General features: G+C 35.3%; 1 protein-coding gene and 1 long non-coding RNA gene across 2 annotated transcripts in view; one reads left to right on the top strand and one right to left on the bottom strand.

Moving 5' to 3' along the window:
- Positions 1-205: 205 nt before the first annotated feature.
- The window catches only part of LOC309856875 (neuronal membrane glycoprotein M6-b-like), a 197,948-nt gene continuing 170,636 nt past the window's right edge, over positions 206-27,517 (bottom strand). The window contains exon 7 of the mRNA XM_082718667.1: positions 206-306. Coding sequence (XP_082574793.1) covers positions 226-306 — 81 coding nt within the window. The 3' untranslated portion in view covers positions 206-225. The remainder of the gene's footprint in view (positions 307-27,517) is intronic.
- Positions 4,650-25,613, top strand: LOC309856897. The gene is made up of 4 exons (XR_014307401.1): positions 4,650-4,991; positions 12,706-12,769; positions 17,103-17,175; positions 25,479-25,613. It is a non-coding gene; the product is annotated as an uncharacterized lncRNA (long non-coding RNA).

Below are 27,517 nucleotides of genomic sequence, written 5' to 3'. Positions count from 1 at the left end.
CCTGAGTGGAACAGACTTTTAAAAGTCCTGATTTTGTGCGCCGTTGCTCCTCCGCTTGCCGGTAGCCGGCCCCTTGCCCTGGGGTCTATCTTCCCTTCGTTTTGGATTCACTTCTCCACCAGTCCTACCTTTCAGAAAGTGGTTGTTTTTCTGTTTCCAGAATTGTTGTTCTTCTTCTCTTCGATCTGCCGATGGATTTGCAGGTGTTTGCAATCTTTAGATAAGCTATCTAGCTGATCTCCTGCTAGCTGAAGTAGTCTCAGCCTGCTGCTTCTCCGCCATCTTGACTCCTCCCCCTACAGAATACTTTCTTGATTAAAATTCTTTACAGTGTGGGGGATAGAGGAAACATACCTCAATATCATAAAAGCAAAAATGAAAGCTTACATTGCATATCATTCTCAATGGGGAAAAACTGAGTTTTCTCCCTAAGGTTAGTAACACAACAGTGTGTGTGTCCACTATGGTCACTACCATTCAACATAGTACTAGAAGTCCTCACCCCAGCAATCAGACAACAAAAAGAAGTAAAAGGCATTCAAATCACCAAAAAAGTCAAACTCTCACTCTTCTTCACAGATGACATGATCTCCTTTCCGGAAACCCAAAAAAACCCATCTCAAAATTGCTATAACTCATAAAGGAATTCAGCAATGTGCCAGGATATGCAAGCAACACACAGAAGTCATTTGCACTTCTATACACTAAAAATGATATGGAAGAAAGGAGTTTAAGGAGTCAATTCCATTTACAATTTCACCCAAAACTGTAAGATATCCAGAAATAAACTTAACTAAAGAGATATAGGACCTGTACTCTGAAAACAATAGAACACTCATGAAAGGAATTGAGGAAGACATAAAGAAATAGGAAAACATTCCATGTTTATGGATTGGAAGAACAGATATTGTTAAAAATGTCTATGCTACTCAGAGCAATCTGCACATTCAATGCAACCCCTATCAGAATACCATCAACATTTTTCACAGAGCTGAAACAAATAATCCTGAATTTTGAATGGAATTGGGAAAGATCTCAAATAGCCAAAGAAACATTGGAAAATAAAACCAAAGTGGGTGGCAACACAATTCTGGACTTCAAGCTATATTACTAAGCTGTGATCATCAAGACAACATGGTACTGTCATGGTCAACTAATCTTTGACAAAGCAGGAAAGACTATCCAATGGAAAAAAGAGAGTCTCTTCAACAAATGGTGTGGGAAAATTCAACAGCCACGTGCAGAAGAATGAAACTAGACCACTTTCTTATACCATACACAGAAATATATTTAAAATAGATGAAAGATCTAAATGTGAGGAAAGAATCCATCAAAATCCACGGGGAGAACACAGGCAGCAACCTCTTGATCTCTGCTGCAGCAACTTCTTGCTAAAAACATCTCCAACACAAGGAGAAAAAGGCAAAAATGAACTATTGGGACTTCATCAATTTAAAATCCTTCTGCACAGCAAAGGAAATAGTCAACCAAACCAAAAGACTGCGGATAGAGTGGGATAAAATTTTTGCAAATGTCTTGTCAGATTAATCTCTACTATCCAAAATCTATAAAGAAATTCTCAAACTCAACATCCAAAAAACAAATAATGTAGTCAAGAAATGGGCAGAAGACTTGAAAAGATATTTCTCCAAGGAGACATACGAAGGCCAACTGACACATGAAGAAATGCTCAACATCACTAGGCATCAGGGAAATACAAATCAAAGCCACAATGGGATACCATGCCACACCACTCAATATGGCTAAAATTATCAAGTTATGAAATAACAAATATTGTAGTGGTTGTGGAAAAAGGGCAACATTCTTACACTGTAGGTGGGAAAGCAAGCTGGTGCAGCTACTCTGTAGAACAGTGTGCAGGTGCCTCAAAAAGTTAGAAATAGAGCTACCCAGAAATTGCACTCCTAGGTACTTACTCAGAAGATACAAACGCAGTGATCTGAAGGGACACATGCACCCCAATGTTTATAGCAGCAATGTCTGCAATAGCCAACTATGGAAAGAGCCCAGATATCAGTCAACAGATGAATAGATAAAGATGTTGAATAGATAAAGACAGATAGACAAACAGTGAAATATTACTCAGCCACCAAAAAATGAAATCTTGGGGCACCTGGGTGGCTCAGTGGGTTAAAGCCTTTGCCTTCAGCTCAGGTCATGATCTCGGAGGTCCGGGATTGAGCCCCGCACCGGGCTCTCTGTTCAGTGGGGAGCCTGCTTCCTCCTCTCTCTCTCTCTGCCTGCTCTCTGCCTACTCGTGATCTCTATCTGTCAAATAAATAAAAATCCTTAAAAAAAAAAAAAAGAAATCTTACCATCTGCCATGATGTGGATGGAACTAGAGGGTATTATGGGAAGTAAAATAAGTCTATCAGAGAAAGACACATATGATTTCATTGATATGTGGAATTTAAGAAACAAAACAGAGAATAACAGGGGAGTGAAGTGAAAAAAAAAAAAAGATGAAATCAGAGAGGTAGACAAACCATAAAAGACTCTTAATTATAGCAAACAAATGGGGTAATTGGAGGATAAGAGGTGGGTAACTAGGTGATGAACATTGAGGAGGGCATGGGATGGAATGAGCACTGGGTGTTATACACAACTGATGCATCACTAAACTCTACCTCTGAAACTAACAATACACTATATGTCCATTAACTGAATTTAACTAAATAAAATAATACTAAAAAAATCAAAAATATAAAAACCCATCAAGGAGTGAAGAAAGACGTGGACAAAAAAAGGAACATCAAGAAAGAGATAAAAATTACAAAATGGGGGACTCATGACTGGCTCAGTCAGTTTAATATCTGCCTTTGGTTCAGGGTCCTGGGATGGAGCCCAATGTCAGTCTCTTTGCTCAGCAAGAAGCCTGCTTCTCCCTCTCTCAGTAGCTTTCCCTGCCATGCTCTTTCTCTCTCTGGCAAATATATAAATAAAATCTTTTTAAAAATTACAATATAAAAGGAAAAGAAATGTGGAGCAGAATGCTTGAGACAGAACATGCAATAAAAGAGTTTGAAAGTGGATAAGATTAAACAGAAGTCAACTAATTTGAACATTGGACAACTGAAATGATTCAATCTTGGAAACAAAGAAAAAGGAATACAAATTTGGAAAAGATGAAAATCTAAAGGATGTGTGAGATACCATCAAACCAACATACATACTGTGAGAGTCCACCAAAGAGAGAGTGAGAGGGACAGAAAGACTATTTGAAGATAATAAAATGGTTCCTGGCAAATGAAGTCTCTGACTGACAGCCCTAGTTCAGTCCCCAGAAAATATCGTGGGGGTGTCCCAGTGAGAGAGACTAAATATAGACTTAAAAGCCATGCCTTTGTAAAGCAGGCCATCCATGATTCCAGAAGAAAATACATTGTTTACTCATATAGGCTCTCAGGACTATGTCCTGATCCTTGAAACTGTGTATATGTTACTTTACATGACAAAAGAATTAAGGTTGCAAGTAGATTTAAATTACCAGTGACCTTGAAATAGAGAGTTTATTTGGTATTTGGGTAGGTCTAATATAACTACAAGGTTCTTTAAAGTGGAAAGCATAGATGTAACCATGGAAGAGAGAACCAGGAGACAGCAGTGTGGGAAGGACTTGAATTGCTGTTGCTGGCTTAAAAAATAAAGTTTTTAAAAGAGAGTTTTAATGCAGATGGTCTCCAGATGCTGGAAAAGGGAAAAGACATGGATTCTAAATCCATGAATTCTATTCTATTCTGTTCTATTCTATACTATTCTGCCTACAATCATGATCGTAGCTGGTCAAGATTCATGTCTGACTTCTGATTTTCAGAATTCTAAGATTATAAATCTGTATTGATTAAAGTCACTTAGTTTCTGCTCATTTATTACAACAGCAATGAAAACTAAACTAGAATAGTGATAGAAAAGTAATATTAGAATAATGATTATCTTCTTAGACAAAGGGATGAGATGTTTATTGGTTGCAAACTTTTTCAAGAATCTTCTTCACTCCTCTTCATGTGTAATGATAGGCAAATTAGTATTTTTTACCCTATCCCTGTCATGAACTGTAATTGTCAATCTACTTATGCCTTTTCTTACACTTTCTATCATGTTTGTTTGCAGAGACTCATAAACAAAAGACTATTGCCTAATTTAGGCTACCAAGTTTGAATAGAGTGTATTGGAGTAAATTGAAACGGAAATTCTCACTGAAGGAAAAAGTGATGTTGACAGATTTCAACTCAAAATATTTTGGACAAGTAAGACATGTATGGTGAAATGGGCCTCTTTACTGTAGTTTCAACCTTTTCTGAAAACAATTGCCTTCCCTAATGCTTACTTTTAATATAAAATGAGAGGTAAATGATGGAAGCCCCATTTGTTTGAATTTATAAAAGAGTTAAAATCAGAAGAAAATTCACACTCCAAAGTAATCATCTGTAAAAGGGGGAAGTTCTGAGGCATGATAAAAGGGAAGGAAGGGCTTTATTTACTGCTTGTGGACTGTACTTCCTGTTGTGAAGCTCAGTGCTATTTCACAACTAGGGGGCCTGCATTAACTGGTATGACAACGAGGAAGTGGCATTTATATTAGTTCCTCCTTATTATGCAAGTTAATGACCTCCACTGGAGAGTGAAATGGACGTAGGAGGAAGAGTGGGACACTTGCACTTGCAGACAGACAGGATAGAGCTGTTTTTTTAATTGTGGAATTATTTTTTTATATATTATTATATATACAGTACAGTTTAAAAGGATAAGCACCAACATGGTCAGTCAGACTTTTAAAAATAACTTATAAATCATAGTCATTTAAGGTCAACGTCAGCAATATGAATTTGGTTTAATCTTAGAATTAATGAAATTAACTACATTAACAGAAGATAGATATATTCTGATTAGAAACAAAAAAGCACTTGATGTAAAGAAGAACTTGCACAATCTGATAAAGGGTGTCTAAAATAACATGCAGCTACTTGAAGGTAAATTATTAAGTGGTATCTTTCTCTTTTGATTTATTTTTTATTATGTTTTCTTTTTAAAGTTTTTAATTTAAATTTCAGCTAGATAAAAAATAAAAATAAATAATACATTCCAGTTAGTTAACAGATAGTGTAATTTTAGTTTAAGTAGTAGAATTTTGTGATTCATCACTTATATACACCACCCAGTGTTCATCACAAGTGCCCTCCTTAATATCCATTACCCATTTAACTAATCCCACTACCCCTCATTAACCCTCATTTTGTTCTATATAGTTAAAAGTCTGCTTTATGATTTACCTGTCTTTCCCCCCATTAATGTTCCTCTTTTTTGCATATGAGTGAAATGATATGGTATTTGTCTTTCTCTAACTTATTTGCTTACTTAATACCTTTTAGCTCCATTCATGTTGTTGCAAATGGCAATATTTAATTCTTTTTAATGGCTGAATAATATTCCATTGTATGTATATACTGCTTCTCTATACATTTCAGTCCATGGACAGTAGGGTCCTTTCCATAATTTGGTTATCATTGATTATGCTGCTATACTTATTCAAAGAGACACTGCTGACACAATGTGTCTCTTTGAATAAGTATTGTTGTGTCCTTTGAGTAAATACTTAATAGTGCAATTGCTGGATCATAGGGAAATTCTGTTTTAACTTTTTGACAAGGCTCCATATTGTTTTCCAGAGTGCCCCAGTTTACATTCTCACCAACAGTGTAAGAAGGTTCCCCTTTCTCTGAAGCCTTACCAACACATGTTGTCTCTTGTGTTTCAACTTTAGCTATTCTGACATGTGTGAGATGATATCTCAGTGTGGTTTTGATTTTCATTTCCCTGTTAATGGATGATGTTGAGCATCTTTTCATGTATCTGTTCGCCATCTGGATGTCTTCTTTCGGAAAGTGTCTAGTCATGTTGTCTGTCCATTTCTTAACTGGGTTGTTGTTGTTTTGGGGGTTGTAGATTTATCATGTATGTCATTTGCAAATATCATCTCCAAAAGGTTGGATTTTGGTTCTGTTACTTGTTTTCTTCTCTGGGCAGAAACTTTTTATCTAGATGAAGTGCCAGTAGTTCCTTTTTGCTTTTCTTTCTCTTGCCTTTAGAGATGTGTCAAGAAGTTGCTACCGCTGATGTCAAAGAGGTTGCTGCCTGTGTTCCCTTCAGGATTTTGATGGTTTCCTGCTCACATTTAGGGCTTTCATCCACTTTGAATTTGTTTTTGTGTACAATGTAAGAAAGTGGCCCAGTTTCATTCTTCTGCACTTGGCTGTCAAGTTTTCCCACACTATTTGTTGAAGATACTATCTTTTTTCCATTGGATATTTTTTCCTGCTTTGTCAGAGATTAGTTGACCATTGAGTTGAGGGTCTGTTTCTGGGTTTTCTGTACTGTTACAACATCTATGTGTCTGTTTTGTGCCAGTACTGTACTGTTACGATTTCTACACCTTTGTAATATACCTTGAAATCTGGAATTGTGATGCCTCCGGCTTTGCTTTTCTTTTTCAAGATTGCTTTGGCTATTTGGGGTCTTTGCAGTGCCAGAAAAAATATTAGGATTGTTTGTAGTAGCTCTGTGAAAAATGCTGTTGGTATTTTGATAGGGAATTATATCAAATGTGCAGATTGTTTTGGGCAGTAGTGATATTTGGACAATATTTGTACTTCCAATCCATGATCATGGAGTGTTTTTCCATTTCTTTGTATCATCTTCAATGTCTTTCAGTAAAAGTATTCTATAGTTTTCAGAGCTCAGATTTTTTTTTTTTTTTTTTTTTACCTCTTTACTTAGATTTTGATCTAGGTATCTTGTGGTTGTAAGTGATCTAGGTATCTTGATGTAGTTGTAAATGGGATTGATTCCTTAATCTTCCCCCCCCTTTTAAAAAAAGATTTTATTTATTTATTTATTTGACAGAGAGAGAGAGAGAGAGAGCGAGCGCACACACAGTGAGAGAGGGAACACAAGCATGGGGAGTGGAGGAGGGAGAAGCAGTCCTCCTGCCAAGCAAGGAACCAGATGTGGGGCTTGATTCCAGGACTCTGGGATCATGACCTGAGCTGAAGGCAGACGCTTAACTGCTGGTTTTCTCTTTCTGCTCCTTCATTATTGGTGTATAGAAATGCAAAAGATTCCTGTACATTGATTTTTTTATCCTGAAACTTTACTGAATTTGTTGCTTCCAGTTTCAAGCAACATTTTGGTGTGGTCTTCTGGTTTTTTTGCTTAGAGTCTCATGTCTTCTGTGAAAAGTGAAAGTTTGACTTCTTCCTTGCTGATTTGGATGCTTTTCATTTCTTTTTTGTTGTTTGATTGTGGAGGCTATGTCAAATAACAATATGGTGAGAATGGACATCCCTGTCTTGTTCATAACCGTAGAGGAAAGCTCTCAGTTTTTCCCCATTGAAGATGATATTAGCTGTGGATCTTGTGGCCCACATGTTGAAATGTTTCCTTTATCTTTACTTTGTTAAGGGTTTTCATCTAGATTGGATTTACACTTTGTCAAATGCTTTTTCTGCATCTATTGAGAGGATGATATGGCTGTTATCTTTTCCTTTATTAATGTGGTGTGTCACATTGGTTGATTTGTGAATATTGAACCATACTTGATGGCTGTGAATGATTCCCACTTGATTTTGGTGAATGATTCTTTCAATGTACTGTTGAATTTGATTTGCTAGTATGTTGTTGAGACTTTTTTGGACTAATGTTCAATGGGGATATTGACCTGTAGTTCTCTTTTTTAGTGCAGTCTTTGGCTTGAGAAACAAGGCAATGCTTGCTTCACTGAGTGAGTTTGGAAGTATTCCTTCCATTTCTGTTATTTTGGAACAGTTTGAGAAGAATAGGTGTTAGTTCTTCTTTAAATGTTTGGTAGAATTCCTCTGGGAATCTGTCTGGCCCTGGACTTTTATTTGCTGGGTGATTTTTGATTGCCAGTTCAATGTCTTTGCTGGTTATTGGTCTCCTCAAGTATTCTGTTTCTTCCTGTTTCAGTTTTGATAGTGAATAGAATTTTCTAAATTCTGTTTATAGAAATTTATCCATTTCTTCCAGATTTCCCAAGTTGTTAGCATAGAATTATTCACAATATTCTCTTATAATTGTTTGTATTTCTGTGGTGTAGGTTGTGATCTCTCCTCTCACATTTATTTTATTTGGGTTCTTTCTCTCTTCTTTTTCACGTGTCCAGTATAACAATTTTATTAGTTCTCTCAAAGACTCAGCTCCTGGTTTCTATTATCTATTCTATAGCACTTTGTTATTGTTGTTTTCTCTTTATCATTTCTTTCTGCTCTAATCCTTATTGTTTCCTTCCCTTGCTGGCTTCAGGCTTCATTTGTTGTTCTTCTTCTAACTTCTTTAGGTGCAAAGCTCATTTATTTATTTCAGATTTTTCTTGCTTCTCGAGATTCGACTGTATTGCTGTATATTCCCTTCTTAGGACCACTTTTGCTGCTACCCAAAGGTTTTGGATCAATGTATTTTCATTTTCTTTCCTTCCTTCTTTCCTTCTTCTCTTTCTTCCTTCCCTCCCTCCCTCCTTTCTTTCTTTCTTTCTTTCTTTCTTTCTTTCTTTCTTTCTTTCTTTCTTTTTCTTTCTTTCTCTCTCTCTCTCTTTCTTTTCCTTCCTTCCTTCCTTCCTTCCTTCCTTCCTTCCTTCCTTCCTTCCTTCTTTCTTTCTTTCTTTCTTTCTTTCTTTCTTTCTTTCTTTCTTTCTTTCTTTCTTTCTTTCTTTCTTTCTTTCTTTCTTTCTTTTTTCTTCTCCCCTAATTTCCTGGGTTGACCATTCATTGTACTTGTGGTCTTTCTAAATTATTTTTCTTGTGCTTGACTTCAAGTGTCATAGTGTTGTGGTTTGAGAATATGCATGGCAAGTTTCTGATCTTTTTGTACTTGTTGAGGCCTGATATGTGATGAAGTATGTGATCACTTCTGAAGAATGTCCCATGTGCCCTTGAAAAGAATGTGTATTCTGCTGCTTTAAGATGGAGTGTTCTGAACTTACCTGTTAAGTGCCCCCAGTCTTGTGTGCCATTCAGCACCATTGTTTTCTTGTTGATTTTCTGCTTAGATGATCTGTTCATTGCTGTAAGTGGGGTGTTAAAGTCCATTATTAGACTATTATTATATTATTATCAGTGAGTTCCTTTATGTTTGTTATTAGTTGTTTTATATATTTGGGTGCTCCCAAGTTGGGGGAATAAATATTAACAATTGTTAGATCTCCTTGTTGGATAGACTCCCTTTACTACAATAGAGTGGGCTTCTTCATCTTTTTTCCAGTCTTCTTTTAAAAATTTAGTTTTTTGGGGTGTCTGGGTGACTCAGAGGCTTAAGTCTCTGCCCTCAGCTCAGTTGATGGTCTCAGGGTCCTGGGATTGAGAACCCCATCGGGCTCTCTGTGCAGCGGGGAGACTCCTTGCCTCTCTCTCTGACTGCCTCTCTGCCTACTTGTGATCTCTTTCTCTGTCAAATAAATAAATAAAATTATTTTTAAAAAATCTAGTTTTTCTGATATAAGTATACCTACTCTAGCTTTCTTTTGACATTAATTAGCATATAAATGATTCTCCATCCCCTCACTTTCAATCTGCAGGTGTCTTTAGGTCTTAAATGAGTTTCTTCTAGGGAGGTGAAGGGATGGAGTAAATGGGTGATGGGTATTAAAAAGGGAATGTGTTGTGATGAGCACCAGATATTACACACAAGTAATGAACCATTAAACACTACATAAAAAACTAATGATGTATTATATGTTGGCTAACAGAACATAATAATAATTTTTAAAAAGGAGTTTCTTCTAGGCAGCATAAAAATGGGTTTTGTTCTTTTTTTTTGTTTTGTTTTGTTTTTATCCATTCTGACACCCTACGTCTTTTGATTAGAACATTTAGTTCATTTACATTCAGAGTGATTACTAGTAGATGTGAATTTAGTGCCTTGGTATTGCTTATTTTGTGAAGTCGTTGTTTCTGGAGATTTTCTCTGTTTTGTTCAAGTCTTTGTTGCTTTTCATTCTTCTCTCCCAAAGAGTCCCCTTTAATATTTCTTGCAGGGCTTGTTCAGTGGTCACAAATTCTTTTAGTTTTTCTTTGACTGGGAAACACTTTATCTCTTTTGCTATTCTGAATGACAGCCTTACTGGACAGAGTATTTTTAGCTGCATATTTTTTCCCACTCAGCACATTGAATATATTTATATCCCTCTGTTCTCGTCTGCCAGGTCTCTATGGACAGATATGTTGCTAACCTTATTTGTTTCCCCTTATAAGTTAGGGAATTCTTTTTCCTTGCAGCTTTTAGGATTTTTCTTTATCTCTACATTTTGCAAATTTAACTATAATTTGTCTCGGTGTGGGCTGCTTTTGTTGATTTTGATGGAAGTTCTCTGTGCCTCCTGGACTTGACTGCCTGTCCCAGATTAGGGAATTTTTTTGTTATAATTTCCTAAAATTAAACTGCCACCCATGTTTTCCTCTCTTGTTCTTCTGGGACTCCTGTGATACAAATATTATTATACTTTATGGAGTAGCTGAGTTCCCTAAGTCTAACATTTGTGACTCCATAGTTTTCTTTCCTTCTTTCAGCTTCATTATTTTTCATAATTTTTTCTTCTATATCACAGATTGCTTCCTCTGCTTCATCCATCACTTGTGGTCATTGCATCCAATCAGCTTCTCATTGTGGCTACAACATTTTCTGTTTTGGCCTGACTAGCCTATATGTCTTTTATTTCTGCAGTAAGGGACTCCCTGAGGTCTACTATGCTTTTCTCAAACCTAGCCTCTATCCTTATGATTGTTGTTTTAAATTCTGTTCCAAGCATATTACTTATATCTGTTTCAGATAGATCCCTTTTTGTTCTTTCTTTTGCAATGAATTCCTCTGTCTTGGCCTCTTGTCCAGGTCTCTTCTCTGTGTTAGGAAAGCTTGTTATGTTTCAGCTCCTAAAAGTAATGGCTTTTTGAAGAAGAGGTCATGAAGCCTGGTACTTCAGGACATGCCTCTGGAAAATACATGCCTCTGTGTGCACTCTGCTGTTGTATTTTGATTGGTCTATTTTTCAGGTCAATCCTTTGCAGGGTTTCTCCTTACCTATGGTGGGGAGTGTTTGGACCTAGGCCAGACTGTGTTGAATTTTAACCAGGCGTGTTCTGGTCTGCTTGTTAAAAGAGACCTGATGCTATATCCACTAGGGCTAAAACTCTGCAGAGCTCTGTGGTCAGTTGATATGGTATGTGCAAACGGGTTGTGCTTCTGGAGTAGGGACCTGAGAAAAGCAGCATCAGCAGAGCACAGAAAGCAGGGCTTGATGTAAACGATTTAAGCTGCCACTGTTGGCATTGTGCTGCTTACTGAAGTTAGCTTATGCTGAGGGATGGGAGAAATGGCACTCACCAGCTCCTTTGTCCCCAGAGAGACAAATCCATCTCAGATCCATTCCAAGGAAGGCAAACCATCTCTCCCATGTGTCCAGGGGATCCTCAAATCATGCTCTCTGCTCTCCTTCTCCACAGGGACACTGCAGTGCCCCATGGCTCCACACCAGCCATGCTGCAGACCTCTAATACTCCAGTCTTTCACACCGGCTGGTTGTAAAAAAACTCATAAAAATCAACTACTCTCATTTATCCAGTCCATACTTAGGGGAAAGTGTTTTCTTTGTGCAATCTCCTTTGTGGTCCTGTTTTTCTCCCTCTTTTTCTCTTTCTTCCCTTGTCTCTCCAAGACCAGGGTTGTCTCCCCTCCATAATACCCATGATCTGTTTCTCCCCCAAATCATGTCTTTGCACCTTCTACCTTCCACTATGTGGCCCTCTTCTCTTCCTCTAGCTGTGCAGTTGGTTCTGACAGTCCTTCAGGATGACTTAATATTTATCTAGCTGAGTTCAAGGGATAAGGCAAGCCTAGGTTCCTCCTACTTCTCTGCCATCTTAGCTCCTCCCCTAAGTATTCATAATTTTTTTAGTATGTACTATAATTTACGTTTTTTTCCTCTGAAAAGGGAGCATTTGACTTTTGTAATGTGATAACCATGGGAATCACAATTTCTCTCTTACCCAGGATTTTCAAGGATTTGAAAAATTATTACTTTTGAAGTCTTCTGAGTTAATCTTGAGAGTTTTCCAGGCCATTTTAGCAAAGAATATTGTCATGTGCAATCAGTGAAATCTATGTTACTTTAACTTGTGTTCAATTTTTGACAGGATTTCCTTGAGTAACAGCAGACCTCCCACTCTTCAGAGATTGATTGTTACTAAGGCACACTTCCCACACTTAGCTATACTTTCCCTGAACCCAAGGTTCAGCCTGAGATAAAAGCTTAATATCATCTCAGGTTTTTCTGAATACACATCTTGCAGAGCCTGAGTATGGTTTTCTAAATTCCTGTGTGTGTGTGTGTGTGTAATATAAATATACATAATATTTATATGGGTGCCTTGGAATGATTTAATTTCTCCAACTTCTCCCAGAGACATTAATTTGTCTCCTGTATGTCTCTACTTATAATCTTTTGACACTGTTATCTGTGGGTCTGTAGTCTGCCTTGAACATTTTATGAACAGAATTGTTTGAATTCTGCGTTAGCCAAATCATATACAAGTGCCTGCATCAAATTTTCAGGTATCTCCAGCAGGGTTAGGATACATATTCACCATAATTTGTAAATAGAGTCTGTTCTGTTTCCTGCAGTTCAAAGGAGTGAAATAGGAACATGATTGTCACTCTTCAAGACCAAGACCAGGCTGGACCAAGGGTGAGTAAAAATGCCACATAACTTTTCAGCCATTATGAATATGGACTTATTTTAATGCATATTTTCTTCATTGCTGTAAAGGTTTGACTATTTTCCAGAGCTCTGGCAAATTCAGTTTTGACAGTTAATTTTTTCCTTTTCTTAAAACAAAACAAAACAAAACAAAAAAACCTAACAAGAACTTGTCTACTTAATTTGCCATTTCACTCTTCATATTACCTTTTAATTGGAAGAATTTATACTTCAGCCAATGATTTATAAGACTAAATCCTCTTCCATATCCCATAAATCTTTCATAGACAAAAAGAATATTTTATTTCATTTTTTTCATTTCTTCAATAGTAGTTTTAGTGAATGTTTAATATTATATATCTTCTTTGCTCCTTTTCCACTCATGCAATTTGCCCATTTTCTTTTTATGATATGCTCATAATATAAGGCTAGCTGGCAATTATATTACAAGAGCTGATTGCTGACATGTCTTAATCATTGTCTTATGTAAGGTAATAAGAAAATATACTTTATATTCATTGAAAAATTGGAAACATTTGAAAAGCTTTGATTTTTTTAAAAAAATAAAACAAATCAGCTTTGTGTCTAAATTGTTAAATTCCCCCTACATCTTCTGGGCCTCAGTTTTGTTGTGTTTAAAGTGAGTTGTTAGGTCTAGTAAGATCTATCTCAGCTCTTTAAAATCTGTATGACTTCAAAATTCCCTTTACCAATTGTTTGTATTAAGCAAGGGATCTTACTATATCATAAGAATAAAATCTTATAGACTTTATTTGCTACTAATAAGTATTATTGTGCACATCTTTAACAGAGGAAATTGAGATATGGAAAGACCAAGTAATTTTCCTATAGAGTCATGAGAGGCATGACAATCAAAATGAAATCTCAGGTACCTTGCATGATAGAGCCATGTCTTTTTTGGATCATCATGTTTAACTTCATTGTTAAAAGAGAAAGAAACACATGTCAAAGTGAGCCCTGAAGAATTTTCAACATTGCCTGCTCTAGCTTAACACAGGGCTTATTTCCCTGTTGTGAGGGAAAATTACTCCAACTCAATGTATAAATCCAAACTTGGTTTAACTTTCCTGACCTTATCCTTTATGATTAAAGATCTTTTGATATATTTTATTTTTATGTTTTATACTTTTTATGGGATATTGTGCTTGGCAGCACTGAAATAAAGGTGGGGAAGAATAGGGAGATAAAAGCAGGAAATAATTAAAAGATTTTTTAAAATTGTGAAACATGCAAAAAAGAATAAAATAGTAAAAATTCTTCTAATGTCAAAATGAGTTACTTTCTCTAAAAGATCAGGATTAACATGCTACCACCAGGAAAGCACAGGCAGAAATCTTACATAGTTTCTTTATTTGCTTAATCAAGGATTATCAATGATGGAGACTAAAGGCTAATTTTGACTAAAGTGTCATTTGACTAAGACTAAGTGTGTAAAGTCCTTGCCCAGCTCATTTCATATAGAAGGCACTCAATAAATGCTGGCCATTACCTTTATATGAGCACCCACTCACCGACAGAAGTCGGATGACTTCTGGTCCAAAAAGTACAGACAACTCAGGACATTTATGTACTCTGTGCCAAAAGGGGCCAAGAATATTTTAAAATTTACATCATATTGAAATTGTTTTCTTCCAAGTTACTTGAAAGTTACACATTGCCAAATGGCAAAGAAACATAATGCTTAATCCCTCATCTTACTTATTTCTTGTTGATGTTAGCTGTTCATCTGTATTCTAGAGAAACATTTCGCTGGTCATCTTTGATTTCTCAGCCTTTCCCAGTTGACAGCATCTTATTATTTCTACATTTTTGGTGGGGAGAAGGGAGATCTAATTTTGGAAAACGTTGTTCTTGAAATATAGTCTCTGGAGTAGGTAGACCTCACTATACCACCTGGAACTAATTATTCACCCCAGCATCTCTGCTTCTTTAGATGCAAGAAAGAAATAATATCTACCTCTAAGGACATTAGAAGGCTATACAAAGCAAGGCATATAAGTGACTTACCAAATTAGGTGCCAAACCTGGTCCAAAAAAAACCTTAAAAATATATATATATTTATATATGTATACTTATATACACATATATACTTTTATACAAATATATATTTTATACATAAACACACACATATGTATCATATATGTGTCATAACTAAATACATGACAGACACATATATAAATAGTTGACATACAATTTACCCATTAATTTACCTATTATCTATGGGTGTTTTCATAGCACAATTGCACAGTTGAATTATTCCATCAAAAATACATAACTTGCTAACTCTAAAATAATCACTATCTCTTTACTGAAAATGTTTGCTAATATATGGTAAAGTCCTAGGTAAACACTGGCTGGGATGAACTATAACCACTTATAATTAATTCATTTGCTTATTAATATATTTCATACATATTTATTGAGCATTCATATAGGTTGATCATTCGGGGGGGATTCACATATGAATCGAACTGTCCAATTGGACTTCAAATTGCAAAATAGGTATGGGAGAGGTTGCAAAATTTTAGGTATTAAAGGTGATCTATAAATACCCAGCACTCCTAGCTAGTGCAGAGATGGGGTTGGATGCAGAGTATGTCAGAGGGGTATGAACATTGGGTTGCAAACATGTGTGTTTCAGGGAAAGTGGGACAGAGTGGAAGCCTCCAGGAACTGATTCTTTTTTTTTTTTTTTAAGACTTTATTTATTTATTTGACAGACAAAGATCACAAGTAGGCAGAGAGGCAGGCAGAGAGAGAGGGGGGAAGCAGGCTCCCCGCTGAGCAGAGACCCCAGCACCCTGAGATCATGACCCGAGCCGAAGGCAGAGGCTTAACCCACTGAGCCACCCAGGCGCCCCTCCAGGAACTGATTCTAAGAGAAATCCTGCTTAGGGAGGCATGGCAAACACATGTTTATTTAATAAATGCTGTTTTTAAAAAGTCATCCACAATCCCCACCATACACAGAATGTATTCTAAAGCATAAAGCATTAAACAAGGAATAAAGAGGATAATTTGTATTTCTTTGTTTTGTATCAGTGTGCCCTACTCAGATTGCAACCTCCTTGAGGACAGGATGTCTGAGCATTTTAATTGCTATGTGTACCTGGAACACTCTTAGGCATGCAGTGGGTTGTTATACAGAAATCAATCTTTCCCATCTCCAACATACTGTGAGAGAACTGGTGATTCTTAAATAATTTCCAACATTTTCTAAGCACAAGGGAAAAATCAGCATTACTTTCAATTCTCATTTACTTGGTGATTCCCAGATATATATCTCTTCATTTGCCTCTACTTACTTTCACATTATGTTAATTTCTTCATGCAGTCTGACTTCTGTTGAAGTCAAATACTCATGCTGCATTTTCTTTAACTACCTTCACACAACTGAAGATGATTTTAAATTTGCTGATTGTGTCATATTCCCTTTCCATATTTATCACAAATATGTTGCAATAGGTCTAGTATTTAATGATAAAAATGAATTTTCTTTCCCCATATAAAATCCACAGATAATTTTTAAAGGGCACTTATGGTAAAAAAGATGCCAATTTTTTCTTTTGTTTATATATATATATATATATGCATATATGTGTATATATACACATACATAAATATATTAAATATATAACATACATATCTATATTATATACATATATGTTTAGTATATTTGTATATTTGCATATTAAAATGCATATTTATGGTATACATTACAGATTTAAATTACATATATACATATACATATTTATACGTGTGTAGGTAGCTGGTCTTTATTTTTTTATTGAAGTCTGATTAACGTATGTAACATTAGTTTCAGGTGTACAACATATTAATTCAATAATTCTGGACATTACTCAGTGGTCACACTGTAAGAGCAGTCTTCATTTGTCAGTGAACTCTGTTATTACAATATTATTGACTAAAAACCTGTATAGATGTTTTTTCCAAAGAAGAAATTCAGATGGCCAACAGACACAGGAAGGATGCTTAACATCACTCACCATCAGGGAAGTACAAATCAAAACAACGAGATATCCCCTTACACCAATCAGAATGGTTTGAATCAAAAAGACAAGAAATATCAAGTGTTGGTGAGGATGTGGAGAAAAAGAAATCCTCATACACACTTAGTGGAAATATAGATTGGAGCCACTATGAAAAACACTACGAAGTTTCTCGAAAGAACTAAAAGTAGGATTACTGTATGACTCAATAATTTCACTACTGTATATTTACCTGAAGCAAATAAAACACCAATTCAAAAAGCTATGTGCATTCCTATGTTTATTGCAGCAATATTTACCATAGCCAAGATACAGAAGCAACCTAAGTGTCCATTGATGGATTAGTGGATAAGGATGATGTGGTAGGTAAATTATTGTGTTCTTTATTTCTTTTTGTAGATCTTAGTTTCTGTCCTATGTAACTTTCCTCTTCTGTGGATAAATTTAAATACACATATCATATAGATATAGATACATATAATATATATAACATACATATAGATAAATATACAGATCATATATATAGTTAAGAAATAAATATATAGATCATATGTATACATATTCTTGACTATCCTGACCAAATATACATAAATATATACACACATATATACATATCCTTCACCATGTATACACATATATATATACATACATAGATACACTTATGTATATTTGGTCAAGGATATATATGTGTGTGTATATGTCATATTAATTATAATGTATACATTCATTATATATCCATATAGACATGCATATATACATATAGAGCATATGTATATACCTTTGGCCAAATATACACATATAAAAGATCATGTTATATATCATGTTTTGTGTTTTAAATATGTACATACATATATGATATAAATATTCAAAATATATATCTAAATATATATTAAATATATTTATATTATAAATGTGTATATTAAATATAGAACACACATATCTATATTATATACATATATGTTTAGTATATTTGCATATTAAAATGCATATTTATGATATATATTTATGATTTAATATTTGCATATTAAAATGCATGTTTATGATATATATTACATATTTAAATTACACATATCCATATACATATTTATACATAATTTACAAGGAGATAAACTATGAAGAAAATTCCTGAGAAAGTCTTCATTTCTCTTAGACTTTTGAAGAGTATTTTTGTAAGATATGGAATTAAGGTTGGTATGTTTGTATGTGTGTTTCTCAATACTTTATACTAATCAATGCACTCCTCTCTTTTTTGCATGACTTCTGAGAAGTTTCATGTAATTCTTATCTTTACTTTTCTATAGGCCTGGTGTTTTGTCTTCTGGTTTTTGATAACTTTTTTTCTTTTTCCTTAAGTTCTAGAGTTTGAATATGCCTCTGTGTTTCTTTTCAAACATTTATTCTGTTTGGTATTCTCTGAGATTTCTGGATCTGTTTTTTGGTTTCTGATATTAATTTAAATAATTAATGTTATTTATTATTTTTTCAAATATTTCTTCTGTTTCTTCTCTCCTTCTTCGTCTGATATTCCTATTATCCAATTTACATTTTTTATATTTTTCCTAGACAAAAATAAGAATTAAGAGAGGGTAGCAAGTAGAAGTGAACATCTAGTTAGTGAAGCATTCTATATGGTCAAACCTGTGAGAGGAAAAAATGATGGGGAGATTCTCATCCCTTAATCTAAATAGGAGGAGGCAATTTTAAAACAATACAAAGAAACATGTAAGGCTAAATGAAATCAACCAGAGGGTCTGTCAAAAACTTTCTCCTTGACCAAATTTCAGTTAGACTCCTCTGAGTTTTCTTTAAACTAGGTATTATTTTTGATGTCTGTCCTTGTTGTCTTTGTATACTCCAATATGAACAAGAATCCTGCTAAGTCAATTCAGAAATAATCCCCATTTTTGATACATAGCAAGTTCCGTGGACTCTACCCTTGATATCTAAATTTGGGCCTGACCTCAGCAAGAATTCTGATAGACCAGTTAGCAAGAATACCCCTACTTGCTACTACTGATGACTACGCCTATTAATTTTTTTTATCTACTAACCCTTCACCCTGATCCTTAGCTATGAATCCTCACTTATCACTATTGGGTTTAGAAATGAGTTCAAATCTCTTTCCTCTGTGGTAATAGATTCAAACCCTGTTGGAACAGCCTCAAATTAAGCTTTACCACTTTGACAACTATTGCAATAATATTTTCTTTAACAGTTTTAATTATGGAAGCCTTAGATTCTTGGAGGGCTTATAGAACTGTAACATCAGCAATATTTTCCCAATCAAATAAATACAATTCCTTAGTTGCAAGAGTTGTGGAAGACCACAAATACCAGGATAAAAAGAAATATTTTTCTTGATTGTGTACCATTATTAAAAGCAATGCAAATTGAAATTCAGGAAAAGATATATAAAAAAATTTCAATAGAGGAGAAAGACTTGTAAAAGGCTTTGTCATTAAAAATAGATTAATTTTAATTAACTATCTAATTTCTTTGTCCTGCTATCATCACAAAGTTAAATGGCTCATTTGGTTTTATAATTGGAGTTTTAGTTAGTAGAACTTGGAAATAAAGTTAAGGTTTGCAGGAAGTAAGAATCACCCAAATCTATGTGAAGGGTTTTTGTTTCTAAGCCGAAGGAGAAAGAAATCTGAATTTTGTTTTTTACTAAACTGGATGAGTTATTTAAATACTGTATGGATATGTAGATATACCTATCTTAGGAAAGAGAAGTATCTAACCTTCTGGCCCTTAACTTTCTGGTTTTGAGATTAAGTAGAACTTAGTCATATTCACCTCAGAGACAAGGAGTACAGTCTAATTAAATCAATTATTGCATTATATGTTTTTTGAAATGCTTAGCTATTACAAGTCATAATAATGCAAGTATTAACTATAAGTTAGAGAGAACTAGCACTCCCAAGTCACCATGGTAGCTGAAGGCAGATTTTCTCAATAAATCTTCCAAATCGTAAAAGAAAAGAAAAAGTAAATGAAGAAAAGATGTACAATCTCTAAACTTCTCCTAATTTAAAACCAGACAAATAACATTAGCCACCCAGGACCTTACTCAAATTTAAAAGTGATATCATTTTAGGTAGAAGATGCATCAACTCAAGGAGGAATTTTGTTCATTAACCAAACACTTGCACTACCATTTCTGTCTGTCTGGGACATAAACTTGAATAAAATGTAGCTTCAGTTTCTCACAGAGCTAACACCTGGATTACATGTTGAAATCCTTCAGAGTTTTAAGGATTCTTATTTTCATGCTGCAGTTTCAAATGGCAAATTCAATACTACTTTTTTGTTTTTATTTCATAGCCAAATAACAGGCAGCAGAGCAGATACTGTTGCCTGCTATTTTCAATACTTTTTTAGCAAGTCGGTAGAAAAATGTGTGGACAGGTGTTTCTGCTCTGTCTGGAAAAACTGCAGTGCAGAAGAGCACAGAAGTTTTCATTTCTTGTTAACTTTAATTGAGCAACTAAAAAAGCAATTAGAAAATGCTATTTCTGGGGAACAGAGAGAGTCACTTCCTGGTATCTTTGTTAAGAGAGACCACACCACAACATACATCTTCAGATAGTATTGAAGCCCACTACTTAGGACACATTTCATGAAAATACACATTTAAGTAAGGTGGAATTTTGGCTCAGCATCCTTTCCCCAACAGTCCAGGGATTATCACAGCCATAAAGATGGCACAGTATATTGATGATGATTAAAATGTACCTGTCTGTCCAGGCATTCAAAGGAGCTCTAAGGAGTCTATCCATAGACCATCTACCTAAATGACTCCAAATTGGTTCTTACTTTCAGCAAAAATCTGACAAATGTTTAGAAGGAAAAAATATCCACTCATAAAATAGCAGTAATCAAATTTCTAAAAGTTGTAACACAAAATATTTGCTTTCAGGTTTCATGACAATTTGCAATACCCGTTGGTAATATGACCCCCTACTAATATCCACTATTCTTCTCCTTTTCACAAGTACAATGGCCTTCTTTCCAGTTTAAACAAACAAACAAACAAACCCAAAATCTAGACCTAAAGGTGAGATTCAGACAATAATAAAGGTTATCCTTTGCTACTGAAAACTAAAAACAGAGTGATGAATTGAATAGGGAGAAATACATGACTGAATGACAGGAAGTATGCCAGTTAAAACCCAGTACAGTTCAGAGGAGAAAACTGCATCTTACTGGTTGCTTGCAATTCTGTGTTCCTGACAGCAATAGTATTGGTTGTGTTTCCTCCAATAGAGATAGAAAAAATGAGCACGGGTCAGAAAGCTGACTTAACTCTTCTGAAAGCCTTTGGTTAGGCTGTTAGTAAATGGAAATTGAGTTAACCAAATTTTCTGAATTACCAATCAGTTCTATCCTATTGTTCTCTTTATAAAAATTTAGGCAACCCATTGAATGTTTTTGACCTGATTTTCCAGAAAATGAGTGAAGTGTATGTATGTCAGTAGAGCTTTGGAAAAATGCTTGTTTTGTAGACTTATAGTCCTTGGGATAGGGCCATAAATATCCTAAGCCCAGAATCCCTCTGTGTTTCATTTGCGTGTTTAATGGTGACTTATGTGAAGTAGATATGTTATTAGTCTCTTGAATAAATAAAGTCTCTGAGAGTCCCATCAGATCCACAGCCTTCAAATAAATATGTATAACAGAGTACTAAATAAAATGGGTAGACAATGAGCCCATGTAAAGTCCAGACAATTTGTGTCTATATGTATTTCCACAGTATCAAAAACTTGGAGGTTTGGAAGCTTCTGAATTATTATTGTATTTTCCTCCAATTATTTAATGACAAAAATAAGAAAATTATATAGAGAAATTCTGAAGCAAAAAATGATCTACCAATCCTAGAGTCCCTTTGTTCCAACTGCCCTTTAAAAAATTCCTATTTTATGAGAAATTTACCAACATTTGGTTGCAGCAGTAAGCATGGCATGTCATTACTTGACAATTAGGACATTACTGTGTGTTGTCATTCACTCTCCCTCCCTTCCTTGTTCCCTCTCTTTTGTCTTTTCCATAAAATTTTAGGATACTTAGCTCTCTGATTCACTCTGATAGGAACTCTGACTAGCTTTGTTAAGAATTCCAAAAATTTCATCCTCATTCCCAGGATTTTTCATCTCTTAATCTTTCCAGACACTGCCCACATGCTAAAGATGACTCCTCAGTGAGAAGGCCTTTTTCCCATCACTAGGCCAAGAGCCATTCTGGAAAATAAGATGGCGATACAGTGAGAAGACAAAATTTCTTTCTGCCCATTGTTTTGAGACACAAGAGGATTTAGGAGTGTGTATTCTCTACATATTAGGAAGTCTGCAATCAATCAGGGGAAACTTTGGTTTTATTTCCAAGGATGTGAGCAAATTAGTCCTGGTTTTGTTTTTGTTTTTGCAGGAGAGACATTGTGAGGGTCTTGGTTGGGTTTTTGGTTTTGTTTTTTCCCTTCTCCCCTTTGTAGAGGAAGAGATTACTATGGGCTTTTAACTTGAAGCAAGAAGGTGGATGAAGCAAGAAGGTGGATAAGAAGTTTTTTTCAACATGGAAACTATAGATCCTGGGCTTGATATTTGTTCCCTTGTCTCACATAATTTATCAGGATTTTGGGGAAATGTTCTTCTATTTTTACTTCTCTATAGGTTTAATATTAATAGAATATATCTTCAGCTGAGGAGAAGGAAAGGACCGCCTCAGTATAACAAATATTTACCAAGTTCAAATAGTCTGTATGTAACAATACTTGGGTTAAACAAGTGGTTTGAGTCTAAAAAGATGATAATCACATTAATTAGTAGACAATTATTAAGCAAATATTGTTGTCCAGGTATAAATTCAAATGGCATTTTTATGCCATATGTTCTTTCACAGTACATCACATTGTGTTAAAGTACAATTTATTGAACTAGCTTCTTAATCACTACCAGAGTAAGCATTTTCAATCATAACAAGTTATTTTTCTCCTCTTGCCTTTATGCTTTAAGATCCAATATTTAATATATATATATTCAACATTATCTTTGTATTACATGAAAAGGAAGACTTAATGCCACTTACTGAGCAGTTGTTACTTAACAAGTAGCCCATATAAATATTACCTTATATAGTTTCATACTAGTTTACACAAGTAGGTGTTGGATTAATCTTGTTTTTATTGTTAAAACAGAGATAGGTTAGTTACTTGTGCAGTCAAAGAGATTGCATGTGGAAAACTGAGATGTAGTGTGGCTCCTTTGGACTCTTGGAGCCATGCTTTTCTTGAGCACAATTATAGTAGATAAAATTCTATGATTACATTTATTATTCCATCCCTTTCTGTTGTACCATGACTTAGGTATATGACAAAAGTTGGTATATTACATCACTTTCTTGATTATACTACATTATGTCAAGGATGAAAGGATTTTGAAGATGTAGCTAAGGTTTAAAATTGGTTCCTTCAAGTTATCAAAGGGGGAAGCAATCATCAATGGGCCTGATAAATCAGTTGGGCATTCTGTGAAAGGATTAGGTCTTTCTTCTCTTTGAGTCATAGAGATGCTTTCTTGCCGTCCTTGAAATAACAAGCTATCAATAACAAGCAAAGCTTTTTCTTTGGAGGGGCAAAGTCTGTTGACACAGCTACCAGAGACCAAGAAGTAGAAGAGTGGCTAAAGAAGGAGCCTGAGAAGCTGCAGTGCCAGCAAAATAAACCAAAGCTAGAACGATGGTCCAGGGAGAGATACCCAAGCTGGCAAAATGAAGAGAATGAAAAATGGGAGTGGTCCAGCACAGAAACAGACTCTTCACAGAATGGGACCTCTGGCAGATGTGCATGAAGGAGAGAGTGCAAACTCTCTAGAAAAAGAAACACCTCATAAGGACAAAGACTGTCATTCTCTAATTTATAAGCCTTCCAAATCTGAACAGCCTCTGAAGGTAATGCTAGCCACCCCAACAAAAGAGAATGCTTGGGTGAAACAAAATTGTAACTCTCCTGCTTGATCTCAGAGCTCTGGCACAGACTGACAGCACCACTCTACAAGTGGTGGGGGGGAAGTAGTTCCAGCTCAACCACCTGAGAAAGGACGAGCAAGAAGAGCATATGAAAAGAAAGAAGATGGGATGAGTGTCCCAAAAAACCAAAGTGTGAACTCCAGCCATGGTCCAGCAGACAGAGGGAAAAAACCCACTTATCTTTCACATAAGAAAGATGGTAAAAAGGATCAAGACTCTGATCTGCACCTGAGTCAAAGAAACCTGAAGAAAACCCATCTTTAAGTTCAGTTTCTGCAAACAAGTATGCTCTCTCTGTTGATGGCGAAGGTAAGAATGATGAAGATTACACTGAACAGGCCTCTGCATCTTGTACTTTCTCCTACTCTCTCTACCCTGAAACATTTGAGAGTAAATGAAACCTCTATCCAGACAATACAATAAAATTCAAATCACATATTTGCCTTTCTCTGCCTTATTCCACTTAGTATTAGATTCTCTAGATACAAATGTGTTGTCACAAATGGTAGGTTCTCATTTTTATTTGTTTGTTTATGAATGAATATATAGTATTCTATAGGTTCAGGTGTACAATATAGTGATTCAGCACTTTCATACATCACCAAGTGCTTATCACAAGTGCAGTCCTTAATCTCCATCACTTATTTCACCCATCCTCCCACCAATCTTCCTTTTGGTAACCATCAGTTTGTTCTATATAGTTGTTCTATATAGTTAAGTCTGTTTGCCTCTCTCTCTTTCTCCCCCCCCCCCATATGTTCATTTATTTTGTTTCTTAAATTCCAAATGTGAGTGAAATCATATGGTATTTGTCTTTCTCTGACTGACTTGTTTCATTTAGCATTATACCTTTTAGGTATGTCAATGTTGTTGGTCTCATTCTTTTTTACAGCTGTGTAATATTCATTGTGTATGAATCTATATTCTTATCCATTCATCTATCAGTGACCCATGGTTTGCTACTGTGTCTTGGCTTTTGAAACTAATACTGCAAAAAGCATAGGGATGCATATATCCTCAAATTAATGGCTTTGTTTCCTTCAGGTAAATACCTAGTAGTAGAATTACTGGATTATATGTAGCTTTTTTTCAGGAACCTCCATACTGTCTTCCATGGTAGGTGTCTCAATTTACATTCCCACTTATTGGAAGGTGGAGAAAGGATAGTAAAATATCCTCCAGACTTGGAAGGCTCTTTGAGATTAAAAAACAAAGCAAGCCATTCTGTATCATTTACACACAGATGTATTTTTCTGACAGGCAAATTCAGACAGGTGATGATCCAGAGCTGTGCAGCTATTCCCTGCAAAGCCCAGAACTAAAAGCACAGGTTTTATAGAAGGAGGGACTATGTAAAGTTCAATAAAGGGTCTAACACTTTATAGGCCCCATGGAGCCACCTGTGTGCCAGAAGAGCAGAAAGTATAATATTTCAACTAGTTGTCTAGACAACTTTAGGGAACATCAGAATAAGTGTTCATGCATTCTGGACAGGGTATACAACACATTTATTTGATTGTATATTCTTTTTCTATTTTCTATATTTTATTCTAAGGGAATTTTATATACTTCTTGATAGAGCTTTGCTATCCTGAGGGTCTCTCTGCAAATCTTATTTTGTTTTTCTTCTTTTCACATGTAGGGCATGTAGGTAGAAAGAGTTTGAGAGAAAGAAGAAAGAGGCTGAATTGCACATTTGGATGTTCTGAGCAAAGCACTTGGATTTCCAATGCTGGTGATAATGAACTTAAATGATAAAGAACAAGGTGAAGAAAAAGTTGATTTGTCACGTGTTTTGAATAATATTGATGCATGGTCTAAGCTGGGAAGGCAAGTATATAAAATCCTTTATAGACAGGGTGACTTTAAGTAATAATCATGTGGAGACATCTAACTAGTTAAAACTCAAAACAAAGAATCAAATAGAGTCCAAAGCAGTCATAGGGAAAGGAAGAGTATAGATGAGAGAGTGTATATACGCACAGTGTTAGCTCCCTTAAACATGTTTAAGGGACAAATGGAAGGAGTAGAGCTAGAGAAAAGATGAAAAAGGAGAGAAGCCAGAAAATTCTAGACAATAGAAGAAATGACTATGGCAATGGCTGAAATGACACCACTCCCAACTAAAAAAATATTTGCTAGTGAGAGAGGAGGCTTTCCAGAATAAGAAAGGACAAGTTTTGTCGGCTTCACCCTTCCAACAAAAAAATAAAAATATGTACATACATGAGACTTAACTGATTTCCCCTTAAATTAGCAAAGTTTTTTTTATGATGCTGGTACTCTTTAAATATAAAAATATTATCATTTTCATTTAAATGCATGTTTAATCAGTTTATTTTTTAATTATTGTAGGAAATTATGTGTAATAGTTTATGTCAATAGAAATATAATCCAAGGAGAAACAGGTTAGAGTAGAAATATACTTCTCATTTTATTTTGATTTCTAAACTCTATAAACGTATTACATATCCAAAGTGTTCAAGAATATAAATATTATAAAAGGACAACTATTGCTACCCCCTCCTCAGAGAGGGAAATTTATTTTTATTATTACTATTACATACACTCTGCGTAACATACTAAAATCAAACTTTTCCCCCCTTTTCCATTGGAAACAAATGGCTAGTGTGTCTTTATAAAGTGAGTGTGAGTCATTGTTTAGGTATGCAGCTATGATAATACTGGCTTCAAGCAATAGCAAATATAAGACATAAAAAGTGGAGGTGCCTAGGTGGGGCAGGTCCTGAACCCAGGGTTCTGGCATCAAGCCCACACTGTGCTCCCTGTTCAGTGGTGTCTGCTTCTACCTCTACTTCTCTGCCATACTCATTCTCTTCCTCTCTCTTTCTCAAATAAATAAATAAAATCTTAAAAAAAAAAAAGAGGCTCATGCACACACACATACAGAAACAGCAGTACTTGGGTAAAGACATTTTTTTTTTTCCAGATAGCCAATGGAAAATGATGAGATATCTTGAAGCTCTCTACCTTTTTATTCCTCTCTCATCCCAGTGTAAGGAAAGTAAGTGTTTGGTAGAAGAATAGATGGTATTTGTTTAAGGATTGCTGAAGCTCAGGTACCTGACCCAGGTAATTTTGAAGTCATTTTTTTGTTCTCTAATAAAGAGTAGAAACTTTCTTCCTAGCATACAGTCACAGAAATAACTATAAGAAAGGAAACCACCTATTGGTCCACTTGTATTTAGTTTTCTTTTATAATGGAAAAACTCATTGACTAATGGCAAGTAGAAATGAAACTCCGTCATCCAAAACCTCAAGACTCTGCTGTAGCCACATAGAAGTAACCACAAACAATTTCTCTGCTAGATCACGAAAAATAATATTCAAGATTGATTAAAATTAATGTTAAAGATTAGGTTAGAACAAAATGTGAATGTGATTTACACATATGCATTTGTATTTTTAAAAAATAACAACCATAACACATGAGATTGTTAGTTGTAACCAGCCCTAAGCTCACTTGTACAGATAAAATGATAGTACAAGACTGCATCAGTCATAGGTTGAAAGAGCCTTTGAAAATATTCCATCTTGGGGCGCCTGGGTGGCTCAGTGGGTTAAGCCGCTGCCTTCGGCTCAGGTCATGATCTCAGGGTCCTGGGATCGAGTCCAGCATCGGGCTCTCTGCTCAGCAGGGAGCCTGATTCCTCCTCTCTC

This window comes from Mustela nivalis (genome assembly GCF_964662115.1).
Source record: "Mustela nivalis genome assembly, chromosome: Y".
Lineage (NCBI taxonomy): Eukaryota > Metazoa > Chordata > Mammalia > Carnivora > Mustelidae > Mustela > Mustela nivalis.
This window is presented reverse-complemented; position numbering and strand designations above follow the sequence as displayed.